The sequence below is a fragment of the Amblyomma maculatum genome, chromosome 8, assembly GCF_055883805.1.
Source record: "Amblyomma maculatum isolate TAMU_Amacu chromosome 8, ASM5588380v1, whole genome shotgun sequence".
Lineage (NCBI taxonomy): Eukaryota > Metazoa > Arthropoda > Arachnida > Ixodida > Ixodidae > Amblyomma > Amblyomma maculatum.
Window position 1 is genome coordinate 62,560,715 of NC_139351.1, and position 15,362 is coordinate 62,576,076.

Here is a 15,362-nt window from a genome sequence, read left to right on the forward strand (position 1 = left end):
GTCGTTACCGCCAGAAATATTTGTAGTTATAACTTTTTCTGGTACTTTTCTTTGGAGTACATTTCTGTTGTAACTACAGGGAATTTTTATGTCGCTACAGAAATATCTGTTGTCACATGAAGTAATTGTCAAAAAAAGCGCCGAAGTTCTGTCTTAAGAACAGAAAATGTTGGGTAGTTTGTTTCGACCGGGCTATTACTTGTTTTGCGCTTGTCCGCAAGTAGGACGGAAACCCAAAACTCTTTTCGTTGCTGGAAGGAAATGCATAGTGGAGCACTAAAGATTTAATTTTCAACACCTGGATATCTTAAAGGGCTATTTCTGGCCCTACGGGGCTGGGATTGGTAGGTTACTGCCGCTTGCGTCGGGGGCTAGTCTGGCACCATATTTTTGTCAGTTGTAGGCCATCATTGCACCCGCTATCGGTGGCGGACGACGGCTGTTGTGACGCGCGTCTTTCTCTCCCTCTTCATTTTCTTTCTTCTCTACTTTCTCTCTTCTCCCTGCATGAGGCAGCGGAGGTGGCTAAGTTACAGAGCCAGTAGCATGCTCGTGCATTTTCTTTTTCTTCTTCCTACAGCCACAACAACAACAAGACTGAAATGCACAGGACGCGGATGCATCGCCATATTGCCTCACCCAAAATACAGCCACAGGAAATCGAATTCGAATTAGGGTACCCCAAAAAGCCTTTATGGACCTCATTTTTACATGTCGTCCCTTTACAAGTTGATTTGTTGTGACACATCTAAGCGTTGTTTTGTATGCCAAGTTCTCCATGCTAATGAGAACTGTATAGCGCATTTTTTATTATACAAGAACAGCCACTGAGAATTTAAGGCAAAGTAGAATACTCTTCTCTTTTGCGTTTATTCCTATACCTCCTCAACGTTTTGTTGCACCACTGGCTGCTTCCAATTGTTCCAGACAGGTTGCGAGCTTTGTCCACTCATGTTCCTGCAAAACGAACAAAAATATGCTTTTAAATTTTAACAAGGGTCACTGCCTTGGGTGTTTAACGTTCTAAGCATACGTAGTAATCCGGCGAATGGGAAGTTAGGGATACGCTTTTGTTGTGCTTAAGAGTGAAAATTAAAAAAAAAATGCAGCTTTCCTTGGTTTGGTACCACTCGGTGATCGAGTAATACAGACAGGCTCGACAACTTGTTGGTCCTATAAATCTTACAAGCTGTTACCTAATTGCATTTTACTTCGTCCCGAACTTTCCTCTGCCCACGCAGGTTGTGTAAATCACGTTTTAGAACAAAACATTTGAAGATATTTTATAAAATTTAGAATGTTTACAGCCCTCGTAAAAGCACCTGATGTTAGCGACGAAACCACCATATTTCAAGATTTAAAGAGGCTGTATTAGCGAGGCAATCGAATCACAAGGCTTATGAAACCACGCAGCATTCCAGCATTCTCTGGCATGCGGTCCCGGGGTATGCGCATTAGTTGCGGTATCAGCAATTCAAATTTCGTTTCTAGCTTGCAGACATCTCTACAATCGTGGCTCTAAATATTAACGCAATTACATCAAAGAAAAGAACACAAACGGCTAGTTTAAACGCGATTGTGTTAAAGTCCCCCTTAGCCCTAAAAAACGTTGACGTCAGCGTTGTCGACGTAATGAGGGAAAAATCCCGGGCAAGTGTTAGCTCGCAGGTGGCAGGATCGGCCACCGATCGATCATTAATCGTACGAACTCAGATGACCTCGTTATATCATCAATTTGACAGAAGTTGCTGTTTCAGGTTTCTCATTTCATATAGGAGGGCAAGAGGAATCGAACCTTTCCGGGTTGTAACATTCCGAATCACACGTGGCATCCCTAGACCACGTCGTCAAAATTATACTGCTGATTGAAGCTGGGCTTTGTAGTCTGACCAGATGGTCTTTATGATGATGTGGTACGTAGATAATAACTATATGCTGGAGGCTGTGTCGCGTAAGAGATGCAAAACGTGGGACAGAAGTGATAAAGCGAGTTACAAAAGCGGGTGTGGGCGAACGAGCATAAGTGCGGGACGGAAGGGCGGGAGCATTTAACTTTGTTGCATCATGCCATCAAAGACCGAAATTGTTCGTCCCCCCCCCCCCCCCGATAGGTACCTTACGATATGTATTTTGCGCATGCGCAGCACTTAAGATCATACACTTCGTTAATATCTAGCTGGGACATTTGCGGCAGTGAAGTCATTTGCCGATGTTACAGTGTGTCCGTTACGCGTTACGCACCAAAATAGCACGCTTACATGAAAATAGAATTATAACCACAAACATTATAACGCGCGCTGCTATTAGGAGACTGAACCATCGCAGCAAACTTAGGTTGCACGTGTTAGATAGGCGATTTTCCGCGTTGTGTGTCTCCTTTTCATCAACTTCGGTTCTTGCTCAGGTGAGACGACAAGGAAGACCAGGCAGACACTCCAACGTGTAAGGCGAACATAGTCAAAACAGATGCTTGGGCAAGTTGGTAACTCATTTTGACCGGAACAGCGCGCACTAAGACACAGACAAGAAGAGAGACACGACACAGCGCTCGTGTGTGTCGTGTCTCTCTTCTTGTCTGTGTCTTAGTGCGCGCTGTTCCGGTCAGAACATAGTCGCTTGGACACTTCCGTCCTGGACAACCGCACCGACCCAAAAGACCGGAACGACGTTTCGGACTCTTGTGCTGTTGCTGTTGGAAAGAGCAGATATAGGAAGCAGACCTTCATCTCATAGTCTTTCAAGGCTCCATGCATCTGGATGCCAAATACCAATCAGCTAGTGCTAATTAATGTGCTAAGTCGCTGAGCATAGCTGCCTATTCTGTTTCCGACACGACTGTGTTTCTCCAAATATTAGCTGAAGTTTCAGCGTATTTCTGCTCACCAACACTTTCACAAAATATATTGCATGCTTCAGGAAGGAGAAAGCAATTCTCACCAGACTTGCCATCAGGTACTCTGGGTAGTCTTCCTATAAGGAGAAAGAAACAATGAATTTCTGCATGTCACCCACAGTATGCAACTGAAACATTATTAGCATAGCATATGACAGTTACGCATTGGTTGCCGTTTAGCGATGTATAGCTCCCATGTCTTCCAGCGTTCAGGACCGTTGCATTGAACCACAATCGCTAATGGCGATTCTTTTTTAGATAAATTTACAAGTTCGGGCAAATGTTCCTACAAGTGCACGTGACGTTTGTGTCTCCAGGGAAAATAAAAGGTAACGTATTCACACATCTCTTACAGATAGGTGATATTTATAACTTATTTGACTCCTCAGGCACAAGCTTCATGAAGTGAGCTACGAAGCTCTATGCAAGTATGTCTATTTCAAAGAGTTGTAGCAAGTTTAAGGTGTGGAGCCTGTCAGGTAAATGACGCGAAGCGCAGCGATTTACATTACATTACCTGTCACAGCTAGTGTACGGCACAAAGTAGTTTCATGGACAATTGTAGTTAGCGCCATCGGAATTGCATGTCTTCCCCAGGGTGGCCTCCCTCATCTGGAACGTCATTGCAGCTTTGTGGGAAAAAGTTGAGGGAGCATTTGGTCTCAATCCTGAAGGTTTGACGCCGAACCATTGTGTAAAATATAAAGACCGATAAAAGGCAGCCACCCGCCTCTTCACCAAAGTACGCTGTTTCCTCTGCGTGCTCCGAAATGCACCCTGCCTTTTCAGTAGCTCTGTCAGCTACCATGTGCAGCGCTTGGTTTTCACAGCGTTAAGACACATTGGAATATCTTTGAAGTGAACGACGCATTTTACGTGGTCATCTTTGCTAACCTTTGGAACAGGAATCATGAAGCAAACTCCAGCTGGCGGGCCTTTCATCGTGCCTTTTCTGACAACTTAGAGGGGCCTTCCATGTTAAAGCCTCTTTCAGGTAAGCATCTTTGATTCAGAATGCAGTTCTGGCTCGACTAGTTATATCAAATACGTCACAACCCTCTCTAATTAAGCATGTGGAGTCGTCTTTGCAGAGATGGGCTTGTGCTATCAAGTGCTGAAAAGTGTGGGGTCTAGCTAATTCCAGATCCTTTTTGCTTAGAACCTTACTTGTATTGACAGCATATTCACTCTTTTTCACAGCTTTAACGCCCTCAGAACGCAGCCAATTTTGATTCAGGCACATGGTGTGCAGCCTAACTCAATTTCCAGCCTGGTGGTGTCTCCCGACCGCTGCTAGGCACTGGATCAGGAAAAATAGTGCACCAGGCGATGGCATGACAGATGTTGATTACTCATTGCTTTTAAAGATGATATCTAACTTGGACCTTCAGGATGCGATTCGCGAGCAAGTGTCTCAGATCGTCTCAAATGTTCGCCTCTAGACACCTGTTGTGGCGCCTCTCTCGTGCGGAGATCCCACAAGCAGGCCGGCGGCCAGCAGGTTTGGAGTGTTCTGTCCTCCTCCGCATTCACCCGCTTTCCTTCTCATACGGCCACACCTTCCTCGTGGGGACTGTATTGCAGCTCATGTGGCAGCACTGCTATGAATGGGGGGCTTCCATCACGCTGGGTGTTATCCTTGTCGCCGTATGGTTCCATTTGTGTAAAGTGCGAACCTGCGTCTACATGCCTCCGTTGTATCTCGACTACTTCGATAGCAATATTTATTGCCCATCGGCGTGCTGCCGTTCTCCATTCCTGCGACGCTTTTCAGCTTATTCGCCTCGCCATCATCCTATTTACGTCCTGGGAAAAGAAGTTGACGCGGCTCTTATGGCAAGAACCACGAATTCACAGACATATCTAATCTATAGTTTCGTTGTAATGAATGTGATTCAAGCTTTATGCGGATAGCCTCAGTGCTTTTCCTATGCTGACAATGCCTCCTCTGTGCCTGTATTGAGTAAAAACGTTTTCAAGCAATGAACGACGACTAAGTCAGTAGCCAATCTTTTATTTCACATCACTAAGGTGGCACTTAACTATCATTTGGTGTAGGGCATGCTTTCGGTTATCATCATTCATGGTTCATTATATAAGTTAGCCTTTGTTTACTGCCTCATTGTGCTCCCATGGAATAATTTTAGATGGCGACATTTTCATCTACCACAAAGCTATAATTGAGGTCCCTCCATGGTCGTATATATATAGCCATACTAGTTTTCCTCCCTTCTGCAGCTGACGGAGCCAAAGGGTTCACTGGGACGTTTTCTAATGTCGCCATCACTTGCGTCTACCCTCAAATATTCTCCAATATCCAAGAAGATTCGGCATAATTCTTGTCTTCAACCACTTTCGGACCTATCATAATTTTTTGCGTGACGAGAACCTTGGTCATGCCTGGCAAGTCTACGCCACGATCCCCCCCCCCCCCCCCCCCGATAGTTTCACTCACTCCTGCGCTCTTACTGCCTGATGTCTTACTGCTCTGCATATACAGCTGGGTGTCTCTTGTTCCATCGATGCGTTTTGAACCGCAGCAAATGGCTCAGCCTCCTTACTTGGTAGGTAAATTTTGGTATTTATTTGATGTTAGCAACAACCATTCGGGTACGCGTCCATCAATACCCAGAAGATCAAAACTGACACCGACACACCTCTGCGTCAACCCCCGTACCACGTCTCGGCAGCCGATTGAAAGTTTACCGATGCTCAATTAAGTAGACATGTTTAAGATTTGCTTAACCAAGCTTATCTATTAATCTGCGCGCCTCGTCGCTCTCCCTTTGGAAGCAAAAGGGTAGCCCTTAAAGGTTTTGCCCCGCCCATCAGGAACTTCACTAGTTTAAAAGGACGTTTATCCGCTGCCACAAACCGATCACGTCTTCGATAGCTTTCAAAAAGATGAGTTCTATTATTTGAATCTGTGATCAGCGTACTGACGGAGCTGCCTACTGGATGCAACTCGCGCATAGCAGGCTTTTTGAAATGTGATAGTAGATACAAAGTCATCATTATGAGCCCAAGGCCTCGTAATGGCGCGGCGAATGTCACGCACATGGTGGATCATATTTTAAACAGCCTGCAGTAGAAAGTCTCTGTGCTACTTACAAAACATTGTGTCTTCTCTTCCGACATTGAGACGCGAATTCTTCAATTGGTTAGTATGATTAGATGTTTAACAAAAAATGGCTGCAAATCAATCGAGAATGAGGCTCTCGAACTCGCAAACTGGAGCGTTTAGGGCATGTCATCTCAAACGACGGCGATATTTCTGAATCTACAAACCGCGCTTTTGATGAGTTCTCCAAACCATCTATGAACGAGATTCGAGGTTTTCTCGTGCTAAAGCTCTATTTCAGGCATTTTCCTAAACTTTAAACACTATCACTGTTTTGAAAGCTTTTTCAAAGTTGGCGAAGAACTGCTCGCCTCCTTGTGCGATTTGCGCATCCACTCCCAACTGCTGTTCCAGACGCCAATCACGTTGGCCTCAATGCTGTACTTAGGCACCGAAGGTGGAACGAGTAAAACTGCGCGAAAAAGACAGGACGCAAGAAACACGCAGGCACAAACTGCGCCTTGTTTGTACCTGTGTGTTTCTTACGTCCTGTCTTTTTCGCGCAGTTTTACTCGTTCAATTAATATGAACCAATTAGCCCATCAGAGTGTATTACCTAAGGTGGCTTTGTCGTCGCCCAGAAATCGTGGCCCATACAAGACATGCCCTGTATAAATCACACTTACACTGCTCTGTCACTCATAAGTATACGTAGCCATCGTTGGACGACCTTGAAGTTTCATCCTTGCGTCCGGTCTTCCTTTAGACATTGTAACGGGCTGCCATTCCTTGGACTAGCTCTCCTCATAGAAATATCAAATAGTTCGTTCCACTTGATGTGTCCTCCGTTACAGCAGTGCAGTATTCGTGTCATCTATCACTCGGTTAGCTAACTATAGATGCCACCGCCTTGTCCCGTTTCGCCACAACCCTCTGACGGTGCCTATTGTAAACAAGACCTTTCAGGTCTGTTTACCTTGCCTTGTCAGATGGAAGGAAGGATGCACTAGGTGCGATCCTCCTGTGAGGGTACAGACCTCAACCTGCGACCATCATCATCCTACGGCTACCCCAGGCAAGGCCTCCCGCACCATAAGGTTTGGGTTTTTTTTTGTTTCGGGGAGCGGGCTTTTCCCAGCCAAGGGGCTCATGCAATCCGGCCTGTTCCCACCGAGGCGGGGTCGCAGTGCATATGCACCACGTCCGCACCACCCCGGTGGGTCGAAGCCTGACGCGAGCAAGTCTTCTAATATCTCACTTCGAGTTTTCCGTTTTCTTCTTTGAAGATCACCATGGGGCGTCCTCATTCTTCAAAAAACTTCTTTCTCCCTAAGTGGCGTCTCTCTCTCTCTAGGTGGAACCATAGTTCTTGTCTGATTTTGGCCTTCACTTCATGTAGGCTTGGAGTCTTGTTCGAGTAGGCCGCTTTGCAGCGGGCCAACCACACCTGATAGTTGACCTCTGCCAGTGTCAAGACAAACTGTTTGCGCCCTTCCTTTGGAAGCGGGTTGAAGTAGCGCACGGTGGGGTATGGGATCCCGGGGAGGCCGAACATATCTCTCAGACGCTCTAGGAGTGCTGCGGGAATTAGGCAGTCAAGAAAGATGTGTTCCGCTGTCTCTCGGGCCAAGCAGAAGGGACACAGGTCAATCATTCCTGACGTCGCAGGGACGAAGGCACGCCTTCTGATAGGTAAGATGCCTCTTGCGAACCTCCACATCAGGGAGGCTCGGCGTGCATCGAGGAAGTGGGCTGTAATGTACTGCCAACTGGATCTTTCTGCACATAGCATGTATCTTGATAGGCGGGCAGGGAGCGGAGGGGTGATCATATTGATAATATCTTTCAGGTGCATGGTTCGTGGGTCAACGTCAGACGAGTTTTCTTTCAGGTACTCTAAGTCTGTGGCTGCGGTTCGGTAAAATGATAGGGGCGACCCTGCATGCGGGGTGTTGTGGTGTAGGGCCTTCTCAGTGAATGTTCGCAGCCGTGTCGACAGATAGTACGAAGCCATAGTTTTTGTTAGCGGCATGTCGCATTCGACGGCTCTGAATGTCCATTTGATGTGCAGAGCTCTTGCGAGAATATCCAGATCGGGCAGCCCCAGGCCACCTTTGAATCTGGGCAGGCAGACAATGGCTCGTTTTACCTTATCGGGGGCTCCCTGCCACAAAAAGCGGTATATGTGTTTCTGGAGCTGTTTTTTCTTGTCTGGGGGGATGTCAAGAATGCTGGCCACAAAGCTGAGGGTAGAAATCAGCATTGTCTTGATGATGGTGGCCTGCGCAGTCAGGGGACATTTTAGAGCACCAAGGTTGTGGGTTTTGATGCTTAGTTGCTCTTCAGCCCTATTCCAATTTCTAGGCGCTGGCCCAGCCGAATCGAAGAAATATCCGAGGATTCGTGTCTCGCGAGTAACAGAGATCGATTGGATAGTGGTAGGGGAGGGGGTCGCGTTCAAGGCCATAACAGTGGATTTTTTGTGATTGAGGCGAGCCCCACTCGCTTGGCAGTACTCCGTAGTTAATTCAAGTAGTCTCTCCAGTGATGTTGTGTCTGGCACCACCACAGAAACGTCATCCGCGTAGGCGAACACTGGAGTGCAGGGAGGGCCAGCTGGCAAAGGTGTTTTGTGGATGCCGCCATCTCTAACAATCTTTTGCAGGAGGAGTTCAATCGCTATGACATAGAGCAACGGGGAGAGGGGGCAACCTTGACGGACACCCCTTTCCACGGGGAATGGCATTGAGATGCGCCCCTGTACAATGACTGCTGCTTGTGGTGCGGCATAAAGCGCCTTGCACATATTTATGTACTGTACGGGAATGCGCGCGAGCTCAAGTGTCCTAAACAGGTACTCGTGACTCAGGCGGTCGAATGCCCTCTCTTGGTCCAGGGAGCAAAGAAAGCCATTGATGCTGCGTGATTCCATCCATGTCAAAAGGTCTCTCAGAGCCATGCCGTGGAGTTCTACCGAACGGCCTGGGACACAGCAAGCCTGTTGCGGGCCTACTATTGACGATAGAGCAGGCGTCAGGCGTAAGGAGAGACATTTGGCAATTGCCTTGTAGTCCGTATTTAGAAGGGTTATTGGCCTCCAAGCTTTAAGGTCACTGCTCCTGGAAGTGTCCTTGCACAGGAGTGTGATGAGGCCTTCGTTCATACTTGGAGTTAGTTCCCCTCGCTCTAGGGCGTCGTTTGCTAAGTTGGTGAAAGCGGCCTTTAGCGACGGCCAAAACTTTATGTAAAAAGCTGGCGGGAGTCCATCCATACCCGGGCTTCTGTTTGGCTTCATCTGTTTTAGGGCTGTGTGTAGTTCTTCAGACGACAGCCATGTGTCGTCTAGGTTAGGTGCGTCAGTTGCTACCTCCAGCTGGAACGATGTGGGGGTGCAGGGCTCAGCAGCATAAAGTTCGATGTAGAAATCGCGTGCTAAACTCAATACCTGCTCAGGGTTCGTAACAATATGGCCGGTGAGTGGATCTTCGACTGCAGAGAGGGTTTCGTTCTTTCTGGCAAGGCGACGGCGTAGCAGATGACGCGAACACCATGCCTCGGTTTCCCATCGTTCAGCGCGTGCTGTTGCGCGAAGTCTGTCCCAGCGCCGATTTAGAAGACGATGGAACTCCTTGACCTTTACGTCAGACATGACTAGTGAGCAACGTAAGGATCCCTGAATAACAATTTCTCTGGCAGTTTTCTCTTATCTCTTGGCCGCACCAGTGCCCCATGCCAAGCGCCACCTCCCCAATCGCGAAGGACGCCGGCAACACTAAATGTGCGATTATGTACGCTTATGATTGCCGTAATGAACTACTTGTCATTGCAACACACTTAAGGTCAGAAAAACATACCAACGGCTTCGCCTGCACTCTTATTGGAGCAATGTTTAGAACTACGTTTGGACGAGAGTCCGATCTTGCCTTTCTGCCAGCATAGCAAGTCCAGTACCCACCACTTCGTATGCACTATGCAGTCCCGTACATGCCTGAACGACTTACATCATTGAATCGACATACACGGGCCGATCTATTGACCGCTGCCGCAAACTGCTTCCTTACTGCAGCCCTTCCTCCTGCTACAACAACCTATGTAGCGTTTTTTACTCTGCATCACTCTATTCTGCGCGCAGGTGAAACCCGGGAACATCTTTGTTACCCAGGCTCCATGTTTCTCCTTAAAGTCATTAAATATTTTAGCAACAATTTAGCTATAAGCCACCTTACCGCTACTGCTTACCATTGACCCTCCCAGAGTCAAGTCGATGTCGTTGACAAACATCGACTTGACTCCGCAGTTGAAATGTATGACTTGGATTTGTTCCTAACTCACACGTCTGAAAGCTCTCTCTACGATTCATTCGTTGAAACATTCTCAGTTTTTAGAGTACTGTAAAAAAACTATAATCATTAAGCAAGGACTGGCTGTCCGTGGAATAATAACGATATTATATCGGCTATTGCAGAAAGGGAAATGGCTTGGGCCCGTTGTAGACGTTCGTCTACAAACACTGAATTGAGGGCACTGTACAGGTCTGCCCGCAACAGGGCTAACGCATTACTCCGATCAAAAAGACGTCAATATTTACAGGCAAGGTTTAAGGCATCGAAAGGAAAGCCAGCTAGGTCCTGGGATGTTGTTAATAGCTTACGTGGTTGTGCACTTAGGAACGTAGCTGATCCCATTTCCCGCAACGTTGGGGCGTTATCTCTGAGACTTGCTGATGAGTTGAATGCCATTTTCGACTTCTGGTCTGGCCGCACATTCAACAGTACGTACTCTACCATCTCACAGCATGCAGTCGGTGCTTGAATCAGCATTCCTGCCTTCTTGCACTCAAGCGATCTACGTCGCATCCTTTCTGGCTTTACCAGACGAAAGTCTCCAGGGTGGGATGGTATCTCTGCCGATACACTTATCAGAAATTTTGCACGACGAAAGCATGTTCTGCTCGCGATTATCAATGACATAATTTCCACCCAGACTGTACCTGAGGGCTTGAAGAAGGCAATGGTTATCCCTATCTACAAGAATGGAGTAAAAAATAATGTTGAAAATTATCGTGGCATCTCGATCCTACCATGCATTGCGCTTGTTTTAGAAAAACACATTTCAATGGTGATGATCAGTTTTCTTGAAGCTCATGCATGACGTGTTCTCTGGTAATCAGTTTAGATTTATTAAGGGTGGTGTAGCGCAGAACGCGCTAGATGATCTATGTGATCTGCTAAACAGCTGCATTGAAGAAAATGAATTTGCTTGTGCCTTATTTTTGGATGTGTCCAAGGCTTTTGACTCTGTTATTCATGATGTGTTGTCAGATAAACTTGACAATTATGGGTTTAGAGATCTTTTTCTGGCTCTTCTTGTTGATTATCTATCCAATCGCTCACAGCTTGTAGCATTAGGCAAATATAGAAGTGGCCTGCAGCAGATTACATCCGGTGGTCCTCAGGGATGTATACTTGCACCTATTTTGTTTAGCTTATATATCAATGATTTGAGCTCTGTTTACAAACTGTGCAGTGTTTTTCAATATACTGATGATACGCTCTTAGTTTCTAGACACAAGGACTTTAAGTTAGCATTATCTTTTATTCAACTTGACAGTGAGTTAGTTATGGAAATGTTCAGCAATAATTTAACAAATGTTAACCATAAAAAGATACAATTAGTATTTTTTCACAATTATTTAAAGGGAATTTCTGATGACGTGTCAATTCGTTTGCGTAAACCTAATTGTGCTCGTTGTAAATGTCCGTCAATTATGCCTTTGTCAACAGTCAAATACTTAGGACTGTTCTTTGATTCCGATATGTCTTGGAATACTCATTAGTCTTTTGTATGGTCTCAGCTCCGGAAAGTTGCGCGTTTGCTGTACTCTGTCCAGTCCCTTTGCCCTATGAATGTACTCAAGCAAATAGTATACGCCTTAGCCTACAGTGTGGTACGCTATGGTATTTGCTGCTTTTATTTCTGTTCTGCCTTTTGGCGAAAGAAAGTGAACAGTTTACTGAAATCCGCCCTTAAATCAGTATTACATGATAGGTCACGTAATGAATAGTAACATTTTTGAACTTTTAAGTATGCCTGACTTTTTTCATCTATTGTCTGAAACAATAGTTTTTAAACACATCTGGTCAAATGATGTCTGCACACCTTATGTTCCTGTGAAAGATCTGCGAAGTCGCGATCGTTTTCTCGTGCCTAGAGTGCGTACACGCTATGGCGAGCGTCTTCGAAAACATTATGTTCTCTCTGTTCTTAACCGGTTACCCCAAAAATATTTTCTGCTAATTCCAAAAAGATAGTGAAGGATTGTCTTCTGCAACTAAGATGTTAGTTCCAGCACACAGCTTTGTTACTTATGTTTTTACATGTTTTCCCACCTGGCGTGTGTACATTTTTGCGTTCGCTCTTTTGAATCCATTTTCTTTTATCATTGTTTTTTTTGTTGCTTTTTGTTGTTTGTTTTGTTTTACATGTCTGCTCGGTGCATGGCTTATATGCTGTTTACTGCCGGGCACTGCCATTCAAGCCTCCGGAGGCTTTGGCATGCCTGCATTTGTACTGGGAAAAGGAAATAATAAATTTTATTTTAATATTATGTACTAATGAACCGCTTAACGAAACTGTTTCACCGGACCTTGGGCGGCCCGTTCTCTATGCACACGGCTTCAATCACTCAGATTAGGACCTACTCTTCGTTATCTACACCTACTGCACCTCTGCACCGCTGCACAGATTACTACAACTTCAATCCTCTCTACATCCGGGAAGCGTGCTCTCTTTTTGTCATGTTTATTCCTTACCGGCCTGACGCGTCCAAGTGGTCTGCCATCTGTGAAGAATTTGAGCACGCGGCAGAATGCAGTTTGCTTGGTATTTCACGTACGGCGAGCAGGGACACTAAATACTCTGCGTTTACTCTGGCCACATTTGTGAAACCTTTCTAGCCGACTGTCCCGTATAGCCTCTTGTTCGTGTGCAATCTACACGCGGCATCCCGTTCAAACCTCTGCAGTATGTCGGGACCCCTTCTCCGTCTTTCAGAGCAATTATTATATGCAACAAAAGACGCGCGAACATTGTACAATACACTCCAAATGCGAATTAACATTAGGTTTGACTCAAACACTGGCTGAACGCTGAATATTTTAGTCAACATTATTGTCCCGTCTTCACCCAAATTTTCATATTTTCTGCGCATCCCTGCATCGTACAGGAAGCGACCTATGGCAGACATTCGATGTGTTGAAAACCAAACAAATTCCAGCAATGTAATAAGCAGTACAAAGCTGGGGGTAGCAGCAACTAGTGAGAAAGAACAGGATAATGTAGGAGCCTCTCTGTTGGTACTATGTTGTTCATTATCACTGCTAATGTAGGGAGATGGAATGTGAAGGTAAGGAATGCGAAAGACACGTGTCGCTATGAAGCCATGGCGACACGTGTCTTCATGGCGACGTGGCTGCATCTGGACGATAAGCTTGTCATTCGTATTGAATTCGTGACGGAGTCCTCAAGCATGATGAAAGAGGAAGGGAACAACAGCGTCACCTCGTAGGCAAGATAAAGGCTTCGTAGCCGCTGTGGTATCCAATGGACTGTACACCTCCTGCTGGCAAACTGAAACTGGCAGCGGAATCTGGTTGCAACAATCTAGTGACAAGGCGTTCTCCCAACTCTATCATCTAATACAAATATATTGATAGGGCTTTTAAGACCTGCTTTCTTTCTTATATATTCTAACTGCCTGGCACCTATCAAATATTGCACGAGGTACTGCCATGATAATAGGGAAATTTTTATCTTTAAAGCAGAGCAAACCTTTTCATTTAAACGTTGCTCTGCGCTCGCATTTTGCGGTTAAGAGTGGTGCAAGAAACCATAGGGACGTATTATGTTAGAAAAACCGAAGAACGTTCATATGATGATGTAATTATACTGAGGCATAAAACTGACAGGATACAGAAAGAGGCAGACAGGACGTCCTTTCTGCCTAATTTCTGTGTCCTGTCTCCTGCGTATTTATAAGTCTTCAGTATAATGTGTTACTAACTAGCCCCTCATCACAACTCCTTGATTATGCAAGGCTCGTTTTGACTAAATGTTGAAATATGCGAAAAATCCCATTCATAAAAAGTAACCATTCAAAAACGTTGCAGGGACACTTATAGTCGGCGTGTAAAAGTATGACAAATGACATGATTACCTTCAGTCTATAGATACCTTTGCAAATCGCCGTTCGCTTAAATGAAGTTTGTTAATCCCATATTTCCTACTTCCAGAAATTTGCCGCCAGTTTTTTCTCAAACATGAGGGTGTGTTTAAGACACCTTTATATAAAGCCCGGTTTTCCAGGGCACGCGAGCGTGTCTCCTCGGCCTAGAAATTGGTTCACGGAGGGCTCAGTTCACAAGCGGGATTTTATTGAAAACTGGGTATTTATTACTACCTCATTATACCACGGTTCCCAGAATATCTAGCAATGATAGGTAGAATAGGCTTGCTCTTCTAAGCAGAGTGATAGCTACACAACCCTGGGGCATACCCGAGAACGTTTGTATCTCCAGACGACCTTCATGAGCAGCAAAGATTAAAGCGGGACTTTATGTTCTTAGCGAGAAGTCTCGATTGTACCCTTTTTACACGGGCAAAGTTAATTGCGGTTAGCGCCACTGCGAACCAAACCGTGGTTACGTCACTAACCGCAGTTATCGCGAATCGAGCTTGGCGATCTCGGTTTGCGTCGTTAACCGAGAAGATGGCGGCGTCCATGGACGGAGGCAGTGCGTCGGTAGCGTCCGCGCCCGTGTTACAAACGTTTCCAAGCAATAATGTTCCGACATAAAACATACTTTTCTGCGAATGCTTTATAACAAATACCTTTGAAATAATGGACATAATTGCGTACGGCATTTCATTCCGCCGAATCGTTGCGTCAGTTCGCCTTTTCCAACCAAGGAGGTGTTAGCTACCATATTCGAGTAAGGCCCCCGATAGCCGAGGAGCCTGGACTGCTGTGTAACAAGGACGAACCACGATTTGAGGTAAAGTTCGGTAACCACGGTTACGCTAATCGCGGCTAACTCTGTCCGTGCAACAAGGGTATTAAAGTGCTGTGTCAACTAATGTATGACCAGATAGATGTTTTACTGTCTGTTTATGACCGCACAGCTAACCAACCCGTTTACTAATTCGGCGTCGTAATTTCTTGGACAATTACTAAGGGATTGAAACTTCCTCTTTATAGTACAGCACCATGTCAACTTATTCAATAGCTTGCGTTGGGTATAACATGCTTTTGACAAATTTCAGTAAAGCAGCATTTCAGAACTGGTTTAGATAACATTGTATAATAACGTTCATTTTTTTACTGCAATTAGCTATGCTGTAATTATTTCA

General features: G+C 45.5%; 1 protein-coding gene across 1 annotated transcript in view; it reads right to left on the minus strand.

Moving 5' to 3' along the window:
• Positions 1–801: 801 nt before the first annotated feature.
• The window catches only part of LOC146181280 (uncharacterized), a 26,974-nt gene continuing 12,413 nt past the window's right edge, over positions 802–15,362 (minus strand). The window contains exons 4-5 of the mRNA XM_084575751.1: positions 2,938–2,970; positions 802–957 (exon numbers count right to left, since the gene is read on the minus strand). Of these exons, the coding sequence (XP_084431877.1) occupies positions 886–957; positions 2,938–2,970 (105 nt within the window). The 3' untranslated portion in view covers positions 802–885. The remainder of the gene's footprint in view (positions 958–2,937; positions 2,971–15,362) is intronic.